The sequence below is a fragment of the Pyxicephalus adspersus genome, chromosome 2, assembly GCF_032062135.1.
Source record: "Pyxicephalus adspersus chromosome 2, UCB_Pads_2.0, whole genome shotgun sequence".
Taxonomy (NCBI): Eukaryota; Metazoa; Chordata; class Amphibia; order Anura; family Pyxicephalidae; genus Pyxicephalus; species Pyxicephalus adspersus.
Genome location: NC_092859.1, coordinates 132,775,969 through 132,803,648, shown reverse-complemented (window position 1 = coordinate 132,803,648; position 27,680 = coordinate 132,775,969). Strand labels below are relative to the sequence as shown.

Sequence of the window (27,680 nt, the reverse complement as noted above, 5' to 3'; positions counted from 1 at the left end):
TGGGCAATAAAATCTAAAATAAAGCCACTACCCTGCAATTGGGAGTAGTGTTGGAAGAGTGCAATGGGAAAAAAGCTGCCTTTATGATGGAACTGGTAGGTGGTTCAATCACCAAATTAAGGAATTTAATGCTGCTTGGAATTGTAAGACATGATGCCTTGTATACAGAAAATAGATTTTGGGTTTACATGCACCTTAGGGCCACCCCCCCTTCCTAGATTGTAAGCTCTTCAGGACAGGGTCCTCTCCTCCTATGTCACTGTCTGTGTCTGTCTGTCATTTGCAACCCCTATTTAATGTACAGCGCTGCGTAATATGTTGGCGCTATATAAATCATTTAATATTAGGGCCCATACACACTTTCCAGATGTGGTGTGGTAATGTGGGTTATGTTGCGCATTACCTTGAGTTCTGTTAGGCCATTCCATACATTCCATGGACCAACGTGCCAGGAATGCACCATTTTCTTTCAAACTTATTATTGCATTGTGATGTGCTGCAATGTGCTTTGGAGGTGCAGTAGGTAATGCATTACATTATGTGTATACTGCTCTTGAGGGGTGCAAATGGGCCCTTAATGGAAGCTTACTGGTGATGTAGCCATTTTTCTGTCCATTATTACAGAAATCTGTTTTATTTTTTCATAATGTAAAATTGAACATTTGTTTAAAGAAAAAAAAACCTTTGGTCAAACTAATAATAAACTTGTTGGGGTAACATCCGACTAGCATGGGGCACAATGCACTTCTTGGCCATTTATTTTTGATATACTAACTGCATTTTCTGATTATTTGGTCACATTGATAGAATGTAGATAATGCCACAGTGCAATAGAAGCAATAATATTTTAGAGGTAGATGTTACTATTTACAAGCTAATTCAAGGCTGTGAGGCTGAACTCATAAGCCGATTTAGAATTTTTTTGGTATGTTTATTGCATATTAACACATGTACTAGGGCAGCCTATTGAAAATAAATAGGTTGGCTCCTAGCCAAAAGACAAGAAATGTATCTTTTTTCTAAGAAAATACTAATGTGTGCTGCAGCATACTACAACTCTGGTACGTTGTGTCACTGTAACATATTACTTGCATTACTGTACTTAGCAGTCATTTTGTGCATTACCACAATGCAATCTTAACTGACCCTAAAGAAAACCAGTACAAGAGAATTACCAAGACTGACATTGCTAAGAACCTGCTGAAAATACCGGTTGCCTGGCTGTCTGGTCTCTGTACTTTTGAGTTACTGACCTGAGGCAAACTTGCAGATACTAAAGCCACCACCTCATCTGCATATTAGTTCAAAATATTAAAACATAACAGCCAGAAAATTGGCTTTTTTAAAAAAAAATCAAAAACAAATGTTCAGAAATTGAAGTTTCCATTTTTTACTACTTACAAAGCTATCCAGTTGGTCTTTAGTGGCACATATATATGCATTTAAATGCACATCATTTTAAATCAATTTTTTTTTAATTAAAGAATTAAGGTTTTATTTACTAATATCCTCAACTCAACTATTTATCAATATTAATATAATAATAACTGCATTCTTGTTGCTGATCAGTAAATGGAAGTAATAAAGCTTTTGGTTCAGTATTCCCAGCCAGGCAATTAGCATTTTATTATAGAACTAAAATGTTCAGCAATTACAGGTTGCATCCTGAATTTCTTACAAATCAGATCCTTTGAGGCAAATTTCTATTTAAACATGCACACGTTTCTCTCTTCTTCTTCTCCTTCTTATTATTATTATTATTAATATTAAACAGGATTTATTTAGCGCCAACATATTACGCAGCGCTGTACATTAAAACGGGGGTTGCAAGTGACAAATACAGACAGTGATACAGGAGGGAGGACCCTGCCCCAAAGAGCTTACAATCTAGTATAATTATTATTACACAGTATTTATATAGCGCTGACATATTACGAAGTGCTTTACAAAATCTATAGTCATATCACTAGCTGCCCCTCACAATCTCATGTCCCTACCATATTCATATGACATTACCACAGTCTAAGTTCAATTTTAGGGGGAAGCCAATTAACCTAACTGCATGGTTTTGGAATGAAGGGGGAAACCCAACACAAACACGGGGAGAACCTGCAAACTCCATGCAGATAGTGTCCTGGCCTAGATTCCATCCTGGGACCTAATGCTGCAAAGGCCAGAGTCCTAACCACTGAGCCACCATGCTGCTCATTAAATACATTCAAAAATGTTGTTTTTTAAAAGATCTTTTATTAAATCTGCCTTCTTGTTCCGATCAGTAATTGAAGATTTTGGATTAGCCTACCAGCCAGGCAATTAGCATTTTAAAATAAATAAAAACAAATCAAATATTCAGCAATTCCAGCCTCCATCAAAAGTTTTTTGCAAAACTATTCAACATTTTTTCACTCCGTTTATGTGCATTTAAATGTTCATTTTTTTTAACGTAGGTGAATAATTTGGCAAAGTTTCTCCAGGTTTAGGTGAATTGTTTATTTCCGGCCTGCTGGTTTATCCACAAATAGTTCTGCTTTTTATAAAAAAAAAAATGTAGGTGGCCTTAGGGTCATCCGCATTGATTTAATGCATTACTTAGGCTGCCAGAAGTGAGGCTGAATCTCCTTAGACTACATCAGGAGTGCCTGAAGCTTCTGTGATTCCTTTTGATCAAATCTCTGTGAAAGATGAGTGTCATGGCCTCTTCCAGCCAGCTGTGAGGGGACTGCCCTGTGACATGAGAGCATGCTGGAACAGAGCACACAGGGCACCCAGCAGAGGTGAGCAGATTTGGAGAACACCAAGTGGGAGGATCTACTTCCACTCCCCTGTGCACAGTCTTAGCATTCATCAGACCTAGAGGTGCTCATATTCAGACAAGGCTAGGAAGGCGTGTGATGTTCTGCTTTAGTACTTGTACAGACAGGAGTGTGCTTCAAGTACATAGCTGGAGTACTCATTGAGGGAATGAGGAACTGCCTGGGACATGATTTCTCTCTAGCAATGGATAAAGTAAGCAAACTTTCTTCTTCCATTTCTTTTCCATGCAAATGTCATGTTATTCTATAGATCTTGTTGTATATGCAAATATTTATATTTTTTCCATAGCATACTTTCAAACCAAAAATGTTGCGGAATAAGTAATTGTGTCTATAACAAAAGACTTTTCCACCTATAACCCTAATGCTGCCAATGTAACTTTAATGTACTTGCTTAAAGCACTTTATCCCCAACTCCTTTAAAGTTCCTATTATGATGCACAAAAGCTCTTAAGAGCAGGCTGTAAAAACATTTTTCCTAAAGTCCTTTTTAGGATTATTAGTGGCCGGTGATCGGAGCGTGTAAATTATGCATACAGCCTTCCATTTCATTGACGAGTGCCATCGTCCTCCCTTGGAGCGCACTATTAGTCTTCAGGTCCCTTTGCATTGAAAGCACTGTGATGAAGAGGAAGATGATGATCAGTACAAATGAATTCTCCTATTTTCTGCAGTGTCCACGGCTTCTCCCATCGCCTTCTAATGGGCTGAATATAGGCTGTTCGCAAGTGCATGTTATTAATTTTTAAAAAGCTTCTATTTTATGGGAAAAAGTGTCAAGAAGCTTTTCTTTTTCTCCCCCTCTTCTTTTTATGTTAAGCTTTTCCTGTAGTGTGGATAGGAAACCAATCTTTCCACTGAACTTGGTACAGAGCAATCAATACACTGATAGATGGCTTTAACTATCCATTAAGATAGGTGTGCCCAGACCATTTTCTTAGTTTGACGTAATGCTGGCGATGGAAAGTGCAAGCTCTCCGGTTTCTTCTGCATTTAGGTGTCTTATGTTAATCTGTGATTATCTCCTTTTACAATGCTTCTCTTCGCAGCTTGGAATCATGTCGCTGTTTTGGCTCCTTGAACTGGAAAGCTTTTTGTTGTCTTTATCTGTTGGGTGAGCTAACATCTATGTTGCAAGGACCTGCAGGCATGTTGCGCCGCTTCGTGTTTTTCGCAGTCTACAAGTGAAGTCAGCTTCATTAGTTTCATGATGGCACATCAGTACAGGGCTGGTGTTGCTGCTTCCTTCTAGCAAGTCCTGGAGCATGATCTGGGCTGCCTGGGTTTGGATAAGCTTGTAAGGATTTGTCAGCCAGATGTGACACGATTGTCAAGAGGCAAGTAAAGGAGGAGATCTGATATTAATCAGTGCATAGCTGGAAGCCAAACTTTCTCAAAGGCAGTGTAGAAACATGTTCTTCTCTACTGCTCCTCTTTTCTTACCACTGAGCTGCCACCGTCTCCTCTTTTAGGTTTATTATAGGCTGCCGCAGTTAATGTCACGCTTTTTTTTTAACTTCTATGTGCAGATCTGGCTCTAAATCCACCAAGGTGCTACCTACATTTTTTATTGAATCAAATAGTTTTATCCAATTTAAAGCCACCACAAGTGGTTATGTGAATTCCGATAAAGTACAGAATGGCCCTTGGCAAAACTTTGCCAGTGAAAGGATCATTTCTAAGCGTGGTTACCCCTGCCCAGGTGCTGGAGGGGTTAATAACTATTCTGACGTGTAGGTGTCATCTGACGACGCTTGCAAGGACAAAATGGGTCCTAACATGTACGAAATTCAATGTACAGTGGCCCTGTCTGACCTCTGACATAGTTTGGGCAAATCTTTGCAGTTGCTCAGCACAGTGGCCCCTTTCATTAACTCTGCAAACAATGTAATTGCATACTTAACTTACTGAACCTAAGTTTAGCATCTCTTCGGAACTTGTTTAAACTTTCTCGATTGATAAGCAGCTTATGCCAAATTTGAAGCACAGCATGTTTTTTGTGAGTATTTCTGAATGTAATCTTCTTGTGTGCAGGGCAGTTAATGGCCTAAGCATGTGCGTAGTTATATAAAATGCCTGTGTAAGTAATAGTATGACATTTATATTGTATGCGTTAATACATATTCTTGCGCTAGTTTTGTGAAAAGTTAAAAAAAAGAATGAGGTTAGCTATGATAATCGGTGTAAAGATTATATCTTGCTAATCGAGGTATCCTTTCTCCACACTTTTTTCTTTCTGCTTCAAATGGCACTGTGAAGTTCAAAGCAATCAGAAGATTCCTGAGAGATATAGGTGCTCTCTGCATACTTCTGTGTATTGAAACATGTATGATTCATGGCTGAGATATGTAAGGTACCGGGCGACAATGGTCTAGGACTCCCATGTGATGGAGAGGTTATCTGGTATCTGCAACATACAAATTGTATAATAATCCTGTATGATTGTCCTCGGTAGGTCTGATAGACCTTTTGTTTATCCTGGTACGTGAAGTCCTCATTCTACTGGTCCTCCTTTGGGTGCTGTCAAAGACCGAAATGTAGAACTCCAAAGACAACCAGCTATCTCCTGTCCAAAGCTTTAAGTTTGCTCAATTTACCGAGAACAGTTAAAGCAAATGTTTCCAGCTGTGTTTTTCTTCTTTAATAACAGAATGGTGTTTTTAGAAACGATACTTTATCTTGTCTTTTAACTCTCTGTGAATGTTCATTTTTCTTCATGTTCCTGTCATCTCTTTTATGTAATATGGCCATATATCCATTGGTGTGTCTATAAAACGTTTGTCCAGATGATTTGACATTTTTCTTACTCCTATTAGTTTGAGATCATCATTCTGTATCCATGTATTTTCCAATTTGTTTTACCAGAACAATATCTAATAGCAGCTAAGTAGTGTAGGGCCTACCCAAACTGCCCATTCCTATATTACCCCATCAGGTAGATCCACATAATGCAAGCATTTTATTTGGGGTGATTTAAAATCCTCAAAATCTGGAACAAAATGTTACTGTCATGAGGTGCAATTGGCACTTGACTAACTTAGGTGTAACATATTCCACACCTGGCTTGTCTATGCCTGGAAGGGCATTCTTGACACTTTGTGGTCTTCACTACCTTGGTGACAGGAAACATTCCGTATTAAATATCAGATTGTTATTAATGTAGTTTGCATTATCTTAAGAGCATACAGGGGCTTTTTTTTTTGAAGATGCACGTATGTTAATGATAAGTAAGCCAACACTGTTTTTGTTAAAAGCAGCCAAGAGTTTTGCATTTCACCTCAGCCCATTACCCATTAAATGGGATCAGTACAGTTTATTTGATGCAAAGGGTGCACAAGGGTAGATGTATATAAGTAGAAACAAAGAAACTGTTGCCATTGGCTTTTCATACATCTGTTATAGGAAATAGACAGAAATCTGGTTGCCATTAGCAAAAGGTCTTCTTTTCATGCTGTCTTGTTTTTATTTCATAGGTTATAAATGAAATCAGGCAAACTATCCCTAATTTCTAAGTAGGGTCATGTTTTAGCTATGATTGAGCCTGCAGTAATGCAATCACTAATAGGAAGTTTTAATGCTACCTCCCTTTGACAGTGTATTCACCAAGAATTTGAGTCATTTGTCTGTAGTGACTTTTGATATACACCAAGTGGTTTTTGTAGCTCCAGAAATGATGCAGATAATTTCCTGTGACTAGGAACACTCAGTGCATATGAATTTATTGTACTCGTGTCTGGCCCTGCCTTTGTATTCTAGTTACGAAAGTTAAATGTGAGTGTGGTGTAATTTCGTTTTGAGGTTCCCAACTTCCCACACAATGTCGGAGTGGCCTTTTTATTACCAAGTATGATAAAGTCAAAACAGTGCTTCCAGAGACTGACACCGGTGAGATCATCATGCACTGTGTGGAGGGTCTTTGGAATATTACACAATGTACTCCTGCACTAGTACTTCTGTACAACTTGGGACAAGGTTCCTAACCAACTACAAGAAATTCCTGACATGTACTGAATCTGTGATTGCAACATATGAAAGCGATCATGCAAGAAATTGACATGGTACATAGAATTGGCAATTAGGTAAATCCAAAATGCCTTACAGCTGCTTACTGACACATTGACAGCTGCTAGCATGTAGTAAAATGTATTCATTTAATGCATGTATTTCCTATGTGTCCGGACATATGACAGGCTTAGCAATGCTGAGTATGTGCAATTAGACCAAGCAGTGATAACGTTGTGATTTATAGCATGGCAAGTGCTTTAAAATGTTATTGGGTAGCACATGTTGGCATTATATAAATGAAAGCTAATATTAATTGGATAGCACAGTTGAGTTGCAAAGAAAATAATTTATCTATTTATCTTTATCTACATTTGAACAAAATAGACATATTTGTGATCAATTTATGCAATTTTAGAAATTTTGTTCATTGTTTGTCTAGTAGTAGCTACCGGTAGTTACATTCAATGGGTCATTGTATAATTGAATAATTTTAACTTTACAAGAAGGAGTCGAGTTAAACATGATTAATTACTACTAGATATTCAACAACCTGTTTAAATGAGAACCTTCACCAAGTTACTAGACACTTGCACTTGGAACAGTAATTGACATCTTCTGTACTGTGAATTAATTATCTTTTGTAATTATTTGATCTTTGTGTTAAAACCTTTGTTCCTGTCTAAAATTTCCAACAACTATTTTAGAACAAAGTTAACATATACATGTATGAGCATCCAGATTAAGATGAGGAAACTGATATTTATTCTTTAAATGCTGAAATAATATTCATTAAATCTTTCCAATATCATCCTAGTTATTACCAGTCTTGGTTTGACCGCCTTCCTTATGTCTAACTAGAAAAGCATGGCACTGATTGTGTCAATTTTCCTAAAGTAGTTGTAAGATGTGCTGATATACAAAACTCAGAAATAGTAACTTTTATTGTGTGTTTAATGGCAACCAAATTGGGAAATCCAGTTAATTACTTGATCTTAAACAAAGTGGAAGACCAGCAGTCATATTCAGTGTGAAAATTCAATGAACAGCTACTAGTTCCAGAACCCATAGCTATCCATGGGTTCATTTTACTTATCAGGTCATTGAAAAATTAATCATTGCTGTGGGTTACTGCATTGTGCTAACTTTCTTATAAATACCCATGAATTTATGATATTTTGTAGAACATGCTTTTGAGATATACTTATTTTAATGCTGCATTGGATTTGGCACCATACAGAATCGTTTTTTGTTTTTTCAGGCATTTATTATTTATTTACTGGTTTGTACAAAAGATAGGCAATACATTATTATTTTTGTAAAATCCAAAGGTTTTTATGCTGTCTATAACAAGGCTCAGTGTATTCCTACCTTCATCACATATATCAGCTTACGGTACAATCCGGATAGGGTTAAAGTGGACATGACAAGGCCTATTGGTGATCTAATCTTTTTCTGTATGAGCTGTGGCTTAGGTTCAGTCAGTTAATTGATATGGAGACATTACTTGTGTAAGTATTTTGTCTCTTATGGTGTTCTAGGCTCATCTGATTGTAGCCACATGCTTTTACTAGATTCTTGTAGACAGTGCTGATAAAGCCATTTTTTACTATACTCCATTAATAAACAGTATTTTGTGCAACAGCTCTGAGAGCAAGGTCCATATGTAGTTAAGAAGCATTGCATTATTCTAATAGGATGATATGTATAAAAAAAAACGCCTGCATGTGAATGCATTTTAATATATATATATATATAAGGTGAGCGTTATTGAGTAAGTTTTTATCTTAGGGAACCAAAAAGCTCCATCCTATCTTAAGGGCATTGGAAAAACTCAAATATCTGTTCGCTAGCAACACAGACCCAAAAAGACCCCAGTTTCTTTCCTCTACATCAGAATATCTGATATTCTTTGCCTTTTAGCATGTCTATGCTAATTTATTACAGGTCATGCAGCACAGTTTTCTGGGTACGAGGGCAATTGTACATTATAGGGTTATTACTCTGTAGTTTGTTGTACTGGAGAACTCCCCTAGAGGTTTGAACCACATTCTTAGATGTGGCTATAGTATCAGTGGCCCTCTGCTCTTGGTACTGCAATGTCCGATTACAATATACTTCCCATGTTCTTGGTAATATGCCTACAATTCATTGCAATGGCAATACAAAAACTGACCAGCTTCCAATATGTTTTCTTTTCATCTTCAATAGAACTGAACACTACAAACATACATATTGTATTATTTTATGTTTGGTCAGTTAAAAAACCTATTTGCTATTCCCTTGAAATGAACAGTTTTAGGAGGATACTCAGTTCAAATTAGGAGATCTGTTTAGAATTTATAAAAGAAGCAAATATTGCAAACAACTCTGAGAATTCATGTACCCAATTTTTTAAGATAAAAGTTGACATTCTTCTATCTTCTCTAGTTTTGGGAGAAAAAAATAAATCATAGTCTTTTAGATGGACAGTTAGGCATTGAATTTAAATATTTTGGGACAGAAGGATAGGAACTAACATAAAGGTATACATTTTATAAAGAACGTGGGACAACATAGGGGCTCAGTGGATGGCACTTATACCTTGCAGCACTAGGGTCTTAGGTTTGGATCCTGGCCAGGACATAGTGACATGAAGTTTTTATGTTCTTACCATCATTTTGGGGCATTATGGTTTTCCTCCACACCCCAAAACTATACTTGTAGGTTAATTGCCCCCCCACCCCAAAAAAAATGGCCCTCGACTCTGGAAGGAAATTTAGATTATAGTGGGCTTCTTTCAGGGACAGTTAGTGAGATGGCTATGGACTCTGGAAAGTGTTGTGTAATCTGTTGGGGTTATATAAATACATGATACTAATATTAATACATGAATAAACATCCTGATATAGCATAAAAATTAATGACTTTTAATGGATTTGAATAGGGCTGAATCATAGACCGCAAATAACTGAATGTCAGCAGACTCACCTGCCAATCCAAATTGTTTTGTATAGAATTTTTATTTTTTGCTATCTTTCCCTAAAGGATAAATCATGGCAAGTTCCCTAGCTAATGTATGTCTTTCATTATGGGCTAATAGCCTAAACCGGAGGGAACCATTTCACCCCTATTATTGTATGTGTTGGATTTTGAGGGTTCATGTGCCACTTACTATACCCTTCCTGTTTGAAAAAAATGGGCCTTTTGGACCCCCTAATTTGTTTTTCATGAATGCAGCAGGGACAGTTCTGTCCCATAACCACTGCAAACAGGCAAGTTGCATTGGTCGTCTTCCAATCCCTGCACCTTTTCCCGTGTCGGTGTAGAAGAGCATGATACTAATCCGTCCTGAGCTGCTGCTTGGTGGGGCCAGATTTGGTTCCTATCTTTGAATTGACCATCCACTCTATACTGGCAGATATGAATATAGCAGGTTCCATCCATTATGCCCTTGTATATTGTTTTGCCGTCTTTTACAAGGGTCATATATTTTTAGGGGAATAATAAAAAAAAATGCCAATAAGATCGGTAGAGTGAATCAGACTAAGAGCCAACAGATTTTCTTTTGTGTTAAACGTGTCTATTTCTCACTTTATGCTGCATTTAGAGGAAATCTATACTGCTGGGAAAAAAAAAAACTTAAAGATAAATCTGTGTTTATTTGTGAAATTGCCTTGGTGATCAGCCTTCCTTTTTTTTCACACTACACAAATGGGTTAACGTTTATTGATACTAAACAGAAGTCATTAGTTGTAGCAGAGAGAATATCTGTGATGAGGGTGGTAGCTGGTTTGAGATGCATTGCCAAGAAATGTTTTCAGAAAGTAACTTGACCTTCTGTTTTGTGTGTTAGTGAGTGCATTCCAGGGAATGAGATTCAGCTGTTTGTGGGGACTGAACCAAAGCACAAAATGAATGAGGTAAGTTTTTTTTTTTCTTCTTTTTACCAGTTTTAACACTTTACCTTCAAATGACTTTCTACCTAAAGCAGATATCTTGTTTTTTGGTAGATGATGATGATTTTGTTTCTATGTAACTCTCGTAGCTGTGAGATCTTCCCCTCATTGTTTCCAGCTTTACATCCAATCCCCAATAGCCCTCCACCACCACTTATTCCTCGCTGCTGCACTTTTAATAGATAATGCCTAGTGGAGGAGTAATACCCTCTCATAAAAGTTGGCAGCAGATGAGAATTTTAAAGATAGTGATGGCACCCAATGCCATAACAGTTAGGTGGGCTGTGAGTGATTCAACTCAACGACTTATTAAAAAAAATGGTTTTGGGTGAACTAATGCTTTAAGGTGTCACATTGCTGACGTGTTAATGAGTTGGAAATACATATTTTCTCTATCCAAAACACTCAGTCTGAGAATGATACCATGATGATGCAATTCTCTTTACACCAAACAGATCAGTATTCTTATTACCATAAAACCACAATATTGCTGTTTGGTAATCATTGTATTTTTGATAAATTTAATCCTATAAATCACTTGCACACGGAGTTTCAGCAGATGTTCTAAACCCCTGTAGGAAATGCTGCTGATGAAATGCTAATAGGGGTAACTTGAGACTAGTTTTCTTAGACTCCCATAATCTGTTTTCCACTTTGTACAGGAATGGTTTCCCCAGAGGATTAATATGTATCCCCAACATTGGCTCATTGTTACATTAAGTCGGGCATAGTATGCAGAGCACTTCATTTCCAGACATGGAGGAATTCCACATTTACCCAGACCAGAATTACTTCTCTCTCCCGGTCTTATCTGGCTGTCATTTGAACAATTACAAATGTATTCATCCATAGAAAAGAATCTAGTGAGAGCTGCAATCTGCCTTCATTTGAGTGGGTTACATTTAAAATAGACAACTATAGAACCAGAAGAACCATTTTTATTTTATTGACCTCCCTGAAAGAAGACTGTGTGGTATCCTAGCATTCCAATCCATAGACTAAGGATAGAAGATTTTCATCAGAAAACAATTTCATCAAAAAAATTGTTATCCCTCATGTTTTAGTTGTTACATAGGCCATGAACTTTGATGACCACCCTCCCTCTGCACTGAATGTGGGGAACACATGCCTGACTCATACCCTTTTTGTCTAACATAAAATAAGTTTATTCCCATCCGCTTTTCTGGGTCGTTTTTCCTCTCATTACCTTACTTATACCATTAAATAAATGTAAGGAAAATAGAAAGTTTTTTTAGACCCAATGATGTCACCACCAGGTTCCTGTGCTACCCTATATAATAACGGCAGATCATGGCTGGTAGGATGAGTTGGTGGGGTGCTGCATATAGCTACAAAAAAATCAGGAAGCTGTGGTAATGCCCTTTATGGCTGAACAAACTGAAACCCATTAAATGTCCCTGGACCAGGGGCAGTAATAAAGGGAGGAAGTGGCTAGATGGTGTTTGTTGTCCTCTAGACAAGAAATGAGGGGTGTTCTACCTGCAGCTTCTAATGCAAATGGTGGAAAGTTTACAGTGTGCAGTGAAATTAGAATTTTCAATTTTGGTACAAGGAAAAAACCTGTACAATATTGAAAGGTAAAGGTATGTACCAATTTTTGATGATTGTTTCCAAAGTTGAACATTTGTGGGTGTCTTGGCCAAAAATCTAGCATGTGTACAATGTTCCTCTGGTGTTCTTTATTGATCCAGTTAATTGGCTTGCTAAAGAAACTTACTACTGGAGGTAAAGAAGTTTAATACTTGCATAAATCAGCTGTGAATTTAGCCCCTTGCTTTAACTTTCGGAACCCACATACATGAGAAAATGTTCACCGGATTCAAGCGGTTATGTTGGCTTGTCTGATGGCCAACTACACTGAACTTTTTTGCATAGGGAGTGGAAATTTTTCTTCTAGAAATAAGGCTGTGCAGTAGGTTTTAATATCACGCTTCCATCAGCTCCCTATCTTATAACCCCGTACAGTGGGTGCCAGCTATTAATCATTGTAGGCACCTTTTGTTCTGGCATTATAGTGAACTCCATGCCCCAATGGGCATCTGATATCTGTGGGTACATTTACTAGAACTCCTTATCCCACCTCATTTTCTTATTTTGGCCCTAAAACATAGCCACTTCATAAGCTTGTGTTTTTTTACTTATTACAAACACGCAAACCTTTACTGAAAGATCTGGGTTTTTGTTTATTAGTATGCTTTGACTTGCTGTTGTCGCCAAATTTAATCACCACTAATTGACTCGTTTGATGTTAGCTGCAGCACTGCAAATGGGTGCAAATGATGGGGACATTTGCCTTGTGCAAAGCATTACTATCCTGTTAAGCCCATAATAATGTTTCTTTTTATTGACTATTGCCTGCAGGGAATGTGATGTATTGTTTGACTTTAGTGGTTTAGGATATTTCAGGCCACATGGGTTTCCTATTTTTCTCAATTTAAGAAAAGTATATATTTAAAAATTGAATTACGTGGACATTTACTAAATTTCTGAAATATAAAGGAGCATATTGTTCAGGAAGTACATTATTGGCTTTGCCATTTATGTATCTACAATTCTTTTTAGGGATTTTGATGGGAAATATTTGAGGAACTAAAGTGCTAAGCTGCAAAAGATTTCAACCTTTAGAGTTTTTGCCTTTTGAATTGTGCTCTTGACTGTGAAAAGCCACAATATCGGTGATTATTTATGACCTGCATAAGGTGTCCAGATGTACAAGATGCACAGAGTAATGTGTTCCTTGATGAAACGTGATCATTACATTGCATTTGGAAGCTATAAAACTCCGAGTGTGGACTATAATCTGTCAGTGATCTCTTTTCAGTAGTGTGTGCATTGTTTGTATAATATTTTACATCACAATACAAAAATTAATCTGCTGCAAATCTATTTAATAAACTAGACAAATTTGTTATTGTAGTGAAAATGGTAAAATAGAAAGCTAATGGCATGATTGCTTTTCATACATAGCATGTTTGATTCTTTTTTTTTTTTTTCTTTTTATATTTTAGGCAATAAGGTGCACATTGGTCAACTGCATCTGTCTGAGTTTTAAACCTGCAAAAATAAATCCTCGCCATTGTGAGCAGTGCAGGCACGGATGGGTGGCACATGGTAATTATTGTGTAACTGAACACTCTTCTCTGTCCAGATGTCCACATTCCTGATGAGTTCTCTAACTTATTTTTTTTTCTTGTGACCTAGCATTAAGCAAGTTACGGATCCCCCACTTCTACCCCTCCAGCCAAGTTGAGATTGTTCAGTCCAGTGTGGTCTTCGATATTAGCAGCCTTATGCTTTATGGTACACAAGCCATCCCTGTTCGCCTGAAAATTCTGCTTGATCGACTTTTCAGCGTCCTGAAGCAAGAAGAGGTCCTGCAGATCCTTCACACACTTGACTGGACACTTCAGGATTATATCCGGGGTTATGTCCTTCAGGTACAATTATAACGCTCTGGTTACTTACATACATATTGTCATATTTGATAAGGAAGTGTCAAGAGGATCAAGGATGTACAAAGTATATTGACCTAAAGCACCAAACCGTAGTTGGAAAAGTTGGCATATAGCTTTTAGTTCCTACTATGAATTACTGCACATTGCATTATTTTATTAAGTAAGCCCCAATTGAACTGCATTCATTATTTTTGTTGTCATTCGGGTCAATTGCCATTACTGACTATTTTACTGGATTTGTAGCAAAATTTTTGGTCACAATTTTGAACTATTGATTATTCTTACAACAAATTGTGAACAAAACCTTAAGTGTTTATTCAGTACAATTTAAATATAACAATGTATGCATTGGTGGCCCTAGAAACTGCTCTGTATGAAATGGATAACGTCGCATATGCCTCTGTAGAAGCAGCAAAAAGGCAAAATATAAGGGCATGTGTTACTCTTGTGGTTCATTTTAAAAATCATTCATATCTTTCTACCTTCTCTACCAGTTCTATGGCTGTTTTTGCTTTATCATTAGCTCAAGACAAAAATCTCCCACCGTTTTTTTTATTCTAGATATTCTAGAGATGTTTGGGAGACATTCAGATGCTGCTTTGCATGGCCTTTTATTTTTCCCTCTTTTATGCTTGCCCCACATGCATTATCCATCCTTAGGCACAATGCCTAAAAAACGTGGAGCTCTACAGATTCTCAGTCTCCTTGCTTGTTGTCCTATTATCAGTATTTCCACCTGGCCAAGGGTTGGTGAACCTTCAAAACAGGCAGTCCTCCAATATCAAATTATATTATTGTGTTAAAATATTCTCACAAATTTTTGGCTTTCCATCTTGATCTATGTTTTCGTTGATGCAAATCATTTACCCTATTTATCCAAGTGTTAATATTAAAACATATTTTGCATGATGACAACTCACTTAAACAGATCAAGATCTGTGCTTGGTCAAAAACAATAGTTAGGATCTTCAGGGGGCATCTTTGTAATGCTTTTCCACACCACGCAAAAAACATATTGTAACCTTTTAAATTCAATTTTAAAAGCTAGGGGGATTTGGGGTCTTTATGCTAGCTGTTACACTTTGATTGGTAGTCAAATCTGAGGTTACCACTAGTTTACTAGTCTAACAAGAACACCAAAGAGACGTATTTCAGAAAACATATAAAAAAAAATCAGTTTTCTCCCCAACCTAGGTATAGTGCAAATTGACCCTGTGTAAGTGGCAAGAATACAACAGAACAGAATTAAACTATACTAATTAGGCGCCTTGCAAGAGGCTTAAACTTCCTGCTGCTTGCTACAATTATGTTTTTATGCAAAGCTCCATTATGGTCTTATATCATGACACAGATCAATATTTAATGATCCAGATAATCTTGTGTTTTAATGTTGGGATTAAAAATATGGAATCAATTATCTCCAAACCTCTACAGCATGAAAAAAATATGATGATACATTCTTCATCAACCTGGAAAGTCTTTCATGGACTGTGAAAAATCTCAGTAGGCTATCAAATACATGTCCTGTGATAAAATATTTATTGTAGTTATTGGGAAAAGTTAGACAAGGCCAGAGTTTGATATAACTCCAACACTCAAGTGTAATTACAGCTGTGCTTTGTGGACGCTGGCTATAGATCAATACGCCTTCATTTATTCTCTGATCTTTGGTTGCCTGGAAGATTATTAAACTTGCAATGGGGGGAAAAATGGGACTTGGTTTAAATGAGCAGCTCATCTTAGACGTGAATTGCAGGGTTTTATTTTCTCCCTACATTAACCGATCAATTTAAAATTACACATTATACACTTAAATGTAACACTCTCCCATTTACCAGAAAGCAATGTGCATTTGTGTTTTTAAATGACATTTAAAGATAAAATCCATGCTAAACAAACATTATCATAATACTATTGGCATGTGTATTCTTACTTGAATTTTCACATCATTTGTGTATTTCTTACAAATCTGTGTTGTACCCAGTGTTAAATAACTCTTAAAGTTGTTTTCTCTGTAATAAAGACCAGTGCTGCTCACTTTCTTTATTCAGGGTGATTCTGTAGTTAGTGGAGTTACCAGGTCCTTCCTTCATCTCTGATCACTGCACAGGCTATGTACAGTGCATTGGAGATGCTACTTTTAATATTTGGGTTTGCAAGGACATTTTGGTAGATTAATTACCTTTGTGAGTATTGAACTAACTTGAATGAAGGTCTTTGTGCCCAGAGGTCCCTTGTAACCAGTCTATCACCCCCAAAATTTATATTTCAAGTTTATGTAGGTTGCAACAAGTTAAATACTCTAGGGCATTTTATCGGTAACTCCTTGCACCCAAATTCACAAGTGTGCTCTTCATTACAACCTAATATTACTCTTTCAAGGAGATTAATTTGTTTTAATTAGAGACTTCAGCTGAATGAGTTAAACTACACCAGTTTCTCAGCTGGAGAGATTTTGCAGTTCCAACAAGTCAATGGGTATTGCAATAAGTATATATTCCAAGCAAGGATTTGGGCTATAGTTGAATGAAACAGAATGGAAATAAACCTCCAACCAAATGGATCTGGGGGGGGGGCAGCAGTTGTTCCTGTTGTAATAATAGTTATTGTTTCCCACTAGTAACTTAACATGTCTGCTAGTGGCTGGCTGTCTTTTTTTTGATTTGCAAACAAGCACAGTTGGGTGGTTGGCCGCGTCAAGTATGAATGTTTACAGAGACACTATTCCTGTACAAAAAAAAATATTAATTACAGCGATCTTTAAGAGAAATAAATTTAGGTTTAATAAATTAACAGGTACCCTGATCTGACCCCTTGTTTTGGCAAGTGGAGGGATAAAAGGTAGACAAATCCATCTTTATATATATATATAAATATATATATATAAAATATATTACAACCACATGTGAGAGAAATAATGCTCTTACTTCCTCAAGGCTGTACTGTAAGTGGCATCAAATTGATCAAAACTTTTGTTTTCAACCTAAAAATAAATTAAAGCAGGCCTTCCAGTAAAAGGACATGTACACTTTGGACAAGCCTTTTCCCCACTCGCCTAATATATATAGGTGACAAAAGTTCAGGATAAAGTTAGTTATACTAAGTGTCAAAGTGAATGCTAAAAGTATGTAAAGCATTATCTGTGTTCTCCCCAGCACCTTTTAGCTGAGCCCATCAGCCAGCACTTTTCAGTAACCATCTGGCTGTTTTTGGGTGGTTAATGAAACGTTGGGTCATAATACAGGAGACACCACCTGCCTACAGCTTCTTCCTACCCAGCTTAAAAATTTTCTGGGGAGAATACTGATTATGATATTTATTACAGTTTTGTTATATTGGATTCATATGTCACAATATGTCGCAAAAATGTGTTGAGATTTTACCATGGTTTCATTGAAGCTTTTATCCAAAAATAATTTCTGTAAATCTGGGAATTTGTGACCAAGATTCTTTTTTCCATTTATTTTGTTGTAGGATGCATCAGGAAAAGTCCTAGATCACTGGACCATAATGACAATTGAAGAAGAATTGGCTACGTTACAGCAGTTCCTTCGCTTTGGGGAAACTAAGTCTATAGTAGAACTTATGGCAATTCATGAAAAAGAAGGGTACACTGTGCTTATACCTCCTACGAGAACAAATTCTGATATCCGGGCATTTATTGAGAACAGCAATCCCAGAAGCAGTCCCATTGTATCTCCTGCACTGGAGAAAGTGTCTCCATCGACTATACATCCCTTTGAGAACATGATCAATAACATGGCCTTTACATTGCCATTTCAGTTCTTTAGCCCTCTGCCCCCACCGCTCATTGGCTCACCACCCGAGAGGCCACTAAGTGAAAGAAGTCAAGACAGAGGAAATGAGGGCAAGCAAGATTCCCATATATCATTCTCTGAAAGCAGCTTCTTAGCTTCCAGTTCTGCACCATTTCATTTAGAGAATGAGTCTAACATGAGTTCTCATGACGGTATGAGCAAAGCTGAGGATGATGCCCTACTGAGTGATTCTAGCTCACACAACACAGTGTCTAACTTTGATGTGGCATCGGTTTCACCTGAAGGTAAACTGAAGCCTGCTGACCGAAATGGCTCTGGACCCAGAAAGGGACGTGTCTTCTGCACTGCTTGTGAAAAGACTTTTTATGATAAAGGAACATTAAAGATTCATTATAATGCTGTCCACCTGAAAATAAAGCACAGATGTACAATTGAGGGGTGCAACATGGTTTTCAGTTCACTTCGTAGCAGGAATCGTCACAGTTCTAACCCTAACCCAAGACTTCATATGCCAATGAATCGGAACAATCGTGACAAGGATTTAAGAAATGGACTAATGATCTCTGTATCTGAGGACTATAAAAGAGTGAGAACTCCTTCTCTGGACAACCGGCCTAATAATTATGGAAGTCCTGGCTCTGAATCAAAGGTTCCTCCTGGTCTACCAAATGTTGGACAGTCTTGTGTTCTCATCCCTAACCTAAAAACTGTTCAGCCTGTTCTGCCTTTTTATCGAAGTCCAGTTACTCCGGCTGAGATAGCAAACACACCTGGAATACTACCTTCCCTTCCAGTCATCTCTTCGCCTGTCAGTGAAAAACTGGCATCTCCCGACATATCATTAGAAGCAATGCCATTAGGTTCAGTCCCGAAAAAGAAGTCTCGGAAATCTAGCATGCCTATTAAACTTTACAAGGAAACTCTAGCTACACCAACTGGGAGCACTGAAAACGTAGGTTCTGAGGAGGAACTTTCTTCACAGAAGGATGACGAGCAGTTGTTAGAGAACTGTGATAACAATGTGGAGGATTTAGCAGAAAATCCAGGTGGACTAGAGAAGGATCATATGCACACTTCAGCTTCATTCCAGCACCAGAGTGGAGGGGAGCAGAATTCTCACTCTGTTATGGATAAAAGTTATGACAATATGTCTTCTGACTCTGAAAATGAATTTCATCCCTTCAAACATGAGTCGGCACTGAAATTGGATTCCAGTGAAAATAAATATGAACATTCAAACCACTTTAATGTTGTCAAGCAGCTGGCTGACCCCTCCCTGTATAATAAAGAACAGCCAAAACACGCAGATCCCGAGGACGGTATCGAGTTTCGACCTTACACTTTGAGTGGAGGCATTTTTGGTGCTATGTCTAACAAGGACTCTGGCTTCGGTGATTCTGCAGACCTAGAACGTGGAGAACAGCACTTGGAAACTCCTAAAGATGAAAACCGCTTTCACTGTGAGATTTGCAAGAAAGCATTTAAAAACCCATACAGTGTTAAGATGCACTACAAAAATGTGCACCCCAAAGAAATGCATTTATGTACAATTGATGGATGCAATGCTGCTTTTCCATCTCGAAGGAGCAGAGACAGGTAAAGTCACTTAAGCAAATACAAACCTTTCTGATTAAGCAATGCTTTGTCATATCACAATTAAATGAAATACACTATGCCAATCCAAGAGAGGCACACTCCAAAGTGTTTTGTGTATAAACACTTACCAAGGCTTATTTAGCAGTACTGTACAGTATTTGAAAAAGCAAGCAAGTAATTTACAACCTTTAAAGAGAGCCATTGGAAGGGCAAATTATGACATCTGTGCCCTTAAAATATAGGTAATCTAGTTTTAAATAAAGTAAAGAAGTGTTTAAAGTTTTAATTGCAGTCTACGGTATGTCTCAATTGAGGAGCAATGGTCACTGGTCACCTTTTTATCCAAAAAAGTCCAGGGTCCAATTGGGCCTTTTTGGAAAAATAGGAGTGCTTTATCTCCTAATGATATATGTGCACATTGAAAACTGCATTTCATTTTCTTACAAAAGTCTCATTCGCTCAGGATTGAATACATATATAAGCCCAACTCTCTTACACTGACAAAAGATACCACATAGAGTGGAGTTCGGCACATATCCTCAAAGTAATGACCAAAACAATCTTGTTAATTGAAAACAATATATTTAAATTACAATGGTATTTAATCCATAAAAACATATCAATTTTTTAAAGGTTTAACCACATAAAACATTCTTGTTATATCCACATAGATTGTTCCAATTGACATCCTAGTACAGTCATCAATTCACATTTGTATATAGATGAACACCAAACTTGTAAATTTTTCTCAACGCATTTCACAGACATAGAGCCGCTTTTTCAGGAGTTATTACATGATGCACATAGGCCAAAACTATAATAAAAACATAGAAATATGTGTATAATCACAAAATATCAGTAAATTCAATATAATTAAATTATGGTTTGATCTTTAGACAAACAAGTAAGTAAAGTTCAATAACATATTGGGATTGTTGCAAGCAATCTTGTTTTCAATTAACACAAGATTGTTTTGGTCATTACTTAGAGTGGATTTTGTGTTGGATTATTATGGCACATATGGGACTTGTATCGATTATCTATAATTTTAGTATTTTTTCATACCTGTTGATTTTAGTCTCATCTTCATCCCTGGGAATGGGTTGGGATGATCCAAATTTAATGGGCATGGGTGGAATGGATGGATTCTCTATACCTATGCATACTTTGCTTTTTAAAGTGTTAAGCTGTGCTTTGTCAAGGTAGGAAAAAGCAAAAAGTTCCCTGTGATAACACTGACAAACACAGATACTTGCCTTTCGTTTCCCCCCAGCTATAGCATTCATTTGCTGGAACTAAATCATTGTGTAAGCCAAAGTGTGCCAGTGCCACAGCTCCTATAAGGCTATGTACTGCCCTTTGACTGTCACTTTTTGTAGGTAACATGCAAATTTATTGGATGGCAAATGCATCATCATTTTTTAAACAGTTTTTTAGTCCAAGTCATACTGTATGTTTTATGATTATGGTAGACAGGTCAGCTTCTTTCCAGAATATCCAAAAAGCCTCAAATCCCTAGGTGCACAATATTGCAAACTGAGATCCCAACCTGCACATTTTCTATATAGTCTGCTTATTCCTGGGACTTAGCCCACTCATATGTTGGCTGATAGTTAGGATGAACATGCACACAGATACACAGACCTGCCTGCTATCTACATCAGTAGACCATTTAATGTAGGCAAAAACCTTCAGTACCTAAAACTCATTTATAAAAGTTGTCAGAGGCATGTTTAATTTTTGAGCAATAGAGAGGAGAATTAATGAATCACAAAAGGATTTTGTGGTAAATGGCTCATAGTCTGTTTTATCCTTTTTTCTTGCCCTGCCTTGATGTGTCACAAAGTTGAACGTTTCCCATATTATAGAGACCTTTAAAAACAGACTTTTACCAGGTTTGGAAATGCAGTTTATCATTAATATATAGCACTGTCAATTGAAAGAATTTTACTGTCTACAACTGCAATTTATCTGCCGTGAATTTTTTATGGTTTTACCTTCTCTAATTGTTGTGTGCTGCATGCATACTATACCTCTGGAGATGTAGAAATGTAAATTCAATTGCACAGTTTGACTCTACTGATCCAATAAGGTGATTAGATTGATTAACCAAAATGTGATGCTCAGGAGGCAAAAATTTGTGAGGTCAAGCTTATAGAAGAGATCTTAGGTAGGTTGTGATGACTGTACCCTAATATAATAATATGACCTATGACCTGAAAGGTTCTTTATTATGTCCGCAAAGGGGCAGAACAGCATCAACTTAATCATAACCATATCTTCAGTCTCCTATGTGTAAATAAATTTTGCAATATGGCATGTATGAAGATGGATGGACGAATTTAGGCAGCTTGGCTGGGTTCATGTGAATGTTAGGCGTCTTTTGGGGGGAAATCTGGTACTCCTAAAATCTGGCACTCTTAGTGACAGAAGGTGTCACTAACACTGTTCTGTGGAAAATAACACAAAAAGTTAGTTGTTGAGAAACTAAATTCCCCACCTTTGTAAATGTGTGGTTACCAGTAAAACAGCATTCATTGGGAGTTCAGGACTGAACTGGCAATCTGCAACCCTGTTCATCTGGCTTAAATAGTTTGAGAAACTAACCAGCAATATATATGTAGATGAATAATTTTGTCTTTATTTGCTTTCTTTATTGGCATACTTGTTTCAGTTACTAGGAAGCCAGTGACTAAGATTAACAACCAGCATTTATTTAGAATTTAGAAGGAGGTCAGCAATGGATAGATATTGCTCCTATGTGATGGCTATACTGAGAGATTATGAAACAGCCATGTCAAAACAGATTCTAAAGACTGCTAATTGCCTGAATGTAAAGCTTTCCATTTATAGATCTTTTGGTTGCAGTAGTTCACAAACCTGAAACAAGCATGCAGATAGCTGTGGCACAAATTGTACTATAATTGACTGACTGCTCGAGGTGCATACTCATTCTGGGGGATTCTTAGATATTATAACAGGGGATTGGAACACCAATACATTAACCAGTATATATTATAACTGGGTCAGAAATGGCAGATTTAATAATCCGTAGATCTGCCATAAAGACGTTGTCCAACAAATATCATATCCAACATGGTTTGGCTTAAAGTATACATCATATTGTATGGGAATCACATTAAAAAACTGCCTGCAGAGAAAATAAATCTAACTAGTAGGTAGCATCTAATATCTATCCATAGATATATTTCCCTTTAGATCAGGGGTGTCAAACTCTTCCTTTTTCCTTTTTTTGGCCCCCAAAGGAATCCTAAATATAAATTGCAGCTGGCCCACTGTTGCATTGAAATTGCTACTACAATTCCTGTCATCACTCGCATCTATAGACCAGCGGCCTCTCTGCCTATTTGTGGCCCTGCATTGGACTCTCTATTAGACGCAAGTAAAGCCGGGAATTGCAGTAGCGGCAATACTCAGGTCTATAGACCAGCAGCCTCTCTGTTTTATAGACGCAGGGAATTGTAGTAGCGGCGCTATTTCAGTGAGGAGGGAGTTCCAGCCACTCATAACATTAAGCCCCGCATTAGACTGTTTTCTTGACGCAGGGAATTGTAGTAGCGGTGCTATTTCAGTTTCATGTTTCGCCCGCAAATAAGCTCTTTTTTCCCACTGTGTATTTGAGTTTGACACCCCTGCTTTAGGTTTTCCAGCCTCTACCAGCAATAACCTGTTTGGATAATTTTACATGCCATTTCATCTAGGGATAACATGTAATTGCAGGTTGACTGCAATCAGAATGGTTTTTGTTCCTTGTTACTGGTCTGTCAGTCTTGGCACCTAGATAGGTATGTCATTACTGACAGTAGTTATTTGCATTGTAGTAAACTTCTTATAGCTTACAAACTGACATAGAAGACGGTGAAGATTTTTAGGTTTCTGTGTTGCTGTTTCTATCCTAAACACTCCCAACAATCTAATACCACAAAAGGATTATACTCAACGTCCACCAAATATTAAAAAAATAAAAAACAGGTTCTGATACATTGGATTTGCTCATTTGTTTATTTTTACTGTTTCACAGGCACAGTTCCAATCTGAACCTTCATCATAAACTACTGACCAAAGATGCCCTAGAAATGCAAAACAACCCCTACAATATTCCTTATCTCATCAAAGAGATGTCCAAGGATCGTTTCCAAGACTTGCCATTAAATAACCCTGGACAGACATCTGTGATATTTAAAGGAATGAACCGAACAGGAAGTGTGGTTTACCCCTTGAACAAGATGAGAGATTGTTTGGACAGCTTTTCTGCAGAATCTGTGAATGACAGCGTTGTGTTGGACTTGAGCACCACCTCGAGCGTCAAGTCAGCCGGCAGTTCCCACTCTTCCTGGGACTCGGATGGTGGGAGTGAAGAAGGTAACCTACCAGTCGACGATAGTGATGAAAGCACTCAAGACCAGAGCTTCATACCACAGGATGAGATTTATCACAATTGGAATTTGGTTGCTAGAGCTCAGCAAAGTTTCTCACACCTCCCCTCTGGTATGCCAATAACCTGCCAAATCTGTCAAAAAACATATAGTAACAAAGGGACATTCAGGGCCCATTACAAAACTGTCCATCTTCGGCAGCTCCATAAATGTAAAGTGACAGGTTGCAATATAATGTTTTCATCGGTGCGTAGCCGGAATAGACATAGCCAAAATCTGAACCTCCATAGAAGCCTAACAGAGTCACTTAATCCTGTTTAGGTGAAAAAATATTTATGTTCTGTGTGCTGAATTAATTTATTGGTTGCCAATGTGGCATATTTCAGTTCCTAGGTTTCTTTAAAAATAAACTGCCATAAACATAGGTAGTGTAAATTGAGCATATAATACAAAAGGTATGGAATGAGATGTTACTTACAGTCAGTGACATAACTTGCATAGCTGACATTTGGGCAGATGATCCTGTCCTGACTGTTGGCTGTGTCTTCCTAATAGACCAGTAGAGCACTTTGAGGGCAAGTTCAAGCTTTACTTGGCTGTAAGCTATGCATAAAGCTTTAGCTGTCTGTATTTCTGGATCTTTTGATCGTTTAATTTGAAGTTTTTCAAATAAGGTTATCTTAGCCATTTATTTATTACCTAAATTGCCCATTGTAAACAGATTGAAAATACAGGATGAGATTAGTGACAAGTCATCAAATCACTATTTTTTAAATCTACAGACTTTTTTATGATTGGGTTGTATGACAAAAAGACACCTGAAATGTATTGTTTATTTCTTTTCGAAGCATTTTCTAGTGTGAACAAAGGTAAATACTGCAATAACCAAAATAGTGCTTCCTGTATTGAAGAAGAGTAATTGTAGAACTTAGAATTGTTATTGGCATTTCCCATTTCCAATTTGCAGTCCTACAATTATTTTATTACATGAGCTACAATATTATAAAAAATATAAGGAAATGTATGAATGGTTTTGGAGCACAAACACAATTCTACATTGATTTAAAAAGCAACAATAAAAACTGTACAAATGAGATGACATCTCAATGGACATGGGTTCAGTGTCCCAAGTAACTTATGTTATGGATAGAGTGCATGCTTGTGTGTTATTTATGAAATTAGCTTATCCTGTGGTATGAATAAGTTTTAAATGTTACAGCAGCACATTTATGGAAACTGAAGCAAAGATGAGATGATAATATCATGATAAATAAAAAGTTTTTAATTACAATACATCTTTCCTTCCTGCAGTTTTCATAAATGTAGGTGAGTTTCATGACTTGGCATAGTTAAGATAGATATATCACTACTTACCTTATCATATCAATTGATAATCTGGACCAAATCACTTACCACTCTTTTTTCCATGCACTTTTTTTATTTTTAGGAAAAAGCATGATCTTGAAAGAACGAAACAATGATGCATTTCAAAGTAGAGGATGTGCAAACAGCTCCTTTTACTGAAACACAAAACAAACCACTACTGCTACATGCCAGCTGCCAAAAATCTTTTTTTTTTTTTGTAAAAAATAATTTGTGTAAGTAGTAGCCACAGAGTTCTCTTCAATGTACAGTTTTGATACAATGCCACTGGAGCATCATCACTGTAAGCTGTTTTTTAATGATATATGCTATGCACTTGATATAGGCATTTTTGTAATAAAAATGCTTTGTTCACTTTTGTTTTAATGTTATGTTTCTTTATATTCTTGCTTTTTCTTTGTTTACATCAGAAAAAGCTGTTTTTCCAAAGCATGATGTAAATAATATATACAATTTTGTTGTATTCTAAATATATATATGGCAATTCCAGTAGGACTGGATTTGTGAAATTGTTATCATGTACTGTGTGTATATATTTATATAAAAAGAAAATCCCACCAATACCTAATTGATTTCATTTGTCGTGCTATGTAGCAGTGTGTCACAGTTTAGTTCATGTTTAACTTATTGGGAATGAGCCCAGTTGGCGTGCAAATTTTTGCTATGTTGTAGTAAGTGGGAATCCTTGTACAGATGATAAACTAACCAATAAAGAAAGATGACCAAATACTCATAATTTCAAACAATTGACTAAGTATCCAGTAAAAAGTTTATTAATGTAATTTTATAATTCAGTATATTTTGCTGTAGGTAACTTACCAAACCTCTCTCTTCAATTAGAAGAGCACTCTTCTCATTTCACTATTTTCGTTATTTTCATGAGCTTTAGTAGGTATAGTCACCACAGCTTAAACCCTACAGTGAAAGTATTCAGTTAAAATAAGGCTCAGGGAATTTTTTTTATGAAAAATTAATTCTCTCCCTGTCCGTTTGTCCTCCTTTTTTCCCCTCCTTTCCTAGTCTTTCATCCTTCTCCTGTTCTTTCACCTTCATTTTCTTGTCCTTTCCCATCAAGTTTTTTCCTCACTTCCTGCCCTTTCTCCCTCTCATTTTTCTTTCTCTTCTTTTTATTACCCTGTTTTTCACCTCTTTTTTTTTTTTTTCTTCCTTTTTATCTTCTCTCCCTCTCCTTTTTGCCTTGAATTGTTCTCTCTGTTTTTTTTTTTCCTTCTTTTTCGTCTCTCCTTGTCCGTTCTTATCAGTTTTCTTTCTCTCTTCCCCTTTTCCCTCTCATTTTTCTTTCTTTTTTTCTTATTATCCTGTTTTTATCCCTCTTTTTTCTTCTTTTTCCTTTTTATCTTCTCTCCCTCTCCTTTTTGCATCTTTTTTTTTTTTTTTTTTTTTTTTCCTGTATGTTCGCCTTCCTTTTATTGCTTTTCCCTCCTTTCCCCTTTCATTTTCCTTTCTTTTCTTTTTATTACAATGTTCTTTCTTCCTCTTTATCTTCTTATCATTTTTCTACTCTACCTCTCCTTTTTGCTTTTAATTGCTCTCTCTGTTTTTTCTTACTCTTTTTTTTCTTCTCTCCTTGTCCTTTCACATCAGTTTTCTCCCTCTCATTTTTCTTTAATTTCTTTTTATTAACTGTTTCTCCCCCTCTTTATCTTCTTACTATTTTCTTCTCCCCCTCTCCTTTTTGCCTTTAATTGTTCTCTCTGTTTTTTTCTTCTCTCCTTGTCCTTTCTCCGTCCTTATATTTGTTTCTTCCTGCATATTCACCTTCCTTTTCTTCTTTCCCTTCTCCCCCCTTGTGGTGTTCTTCTCTACCTGTTCTTTATCCTTCCTTTTTTATCTCTCTGTTTTCCTCTTCCCTTTTCTTGCCATAGAATAAATATGTTGAACACAGTGTCCTCAACTTTGGGTAAGCTTATACTTTCTTATGAACTAGGATTCTGGATGCTTAGGTCCTACCTACATTTCTTTATAGTGTCTTCTGCTTAGCCACATATTGTTAGATGAGTTGTAGGTTGTATTTGTTTCACTTGTCACTTTTGGCGCACTTGGTGCAATTTATTCTGAAGTGTACTGGAATTTAAAAAATTAATAAATATAATGAAAAATGCCTTGATATTAAGTTGTTGAAATATCTATGTATATAGGGCAATGAGGTCATCCTGAATTTCATTTGTTACTTTGCGTCTGCTACAGCTTTTATGTAGTCAGACATCATCCTCATCTACGGATGTGGGTTTGCTGTGGACTGTAATGTTTACCGCATGAATTTGTAGAAATCATG

General features: G+C 36.9%; 1 protein-coding gene across 3 annotated transcripts; it reads left to right on the top strand.

The window, feature by feature from the left end:
• The first annotated feature begins 2,880 nt into the window (after positions 1–2,880).
• On the top strand, positions 2,881–26,796 carry BNC1 (basonuclin zinc finger protein 1). 3 transcript variants are annotated; one of them, XM_072402447.1, is made up of 7 exons: positions 2,881–3,006; positions 10,651–10,717; positions 13,783–13,885; positions 13,976–14,211; positions 17,704–19,604; positions 23,647–24,113; positions 25,449–26,796. In XM_072402447.1, the coding sequence occupies exons 2-7, from the start codon at positions 10,709–10,711 to the stop codon at positions 25,523–25,525; spliced, it is 2,793 nt and encodes a 930-aa protein (XP_072258548.1). In that variant the 5' UTR covers positions 2,881–3,006; positions 10,651–10,708; the 3' UTR covers positions 25,526–26,796. The 3 variants fall into 3 exon arrangements, with proteins under 3 accessions (XP_072258548.1, XP_072258549.1, XP_072258546.1); XM_072402448.1 differs by lacking the exon at positions 10,651–10,717 and having other exon boundaries at positions 2,908–3,006; positions 23,647–23,987; XM_072402445.1 differs by lacking the exon at positions 10,651–10,717 and having other exon boundaries at positions 2,908–3,006.
• The last annotated feature ends 884 nt before the right edge of the window (positions 26,797–27,680 follow it).

What these genes read in the sequence shown, in the direction of transcription:
- BNC1 (XM_072402445.1), top strand. Translation starts at nt 2,962, where the DNA reads ATGAGGAACTGCCTGGGACATGATTTCTCTCTAGCAATGGATAAA. An exon ending in TCCGGGGTTATGTCCTTCAG is followed by an intron (nt 14,212 to 17,703) that starts GTACAATTATAA and finishes ATTTTGTTGTAG; the next exon opens with GATGCATCAGGAAAAGTCCT. An exon ending in TTTCTCACACCTCCCCTCTG is followed by an intron (nt 24,114 to 25,448) that starts GTATGCCAATAA and finishes TTTTATTTTTAG; the next exon opens with GAAAAAGCATGATCTTGAAA.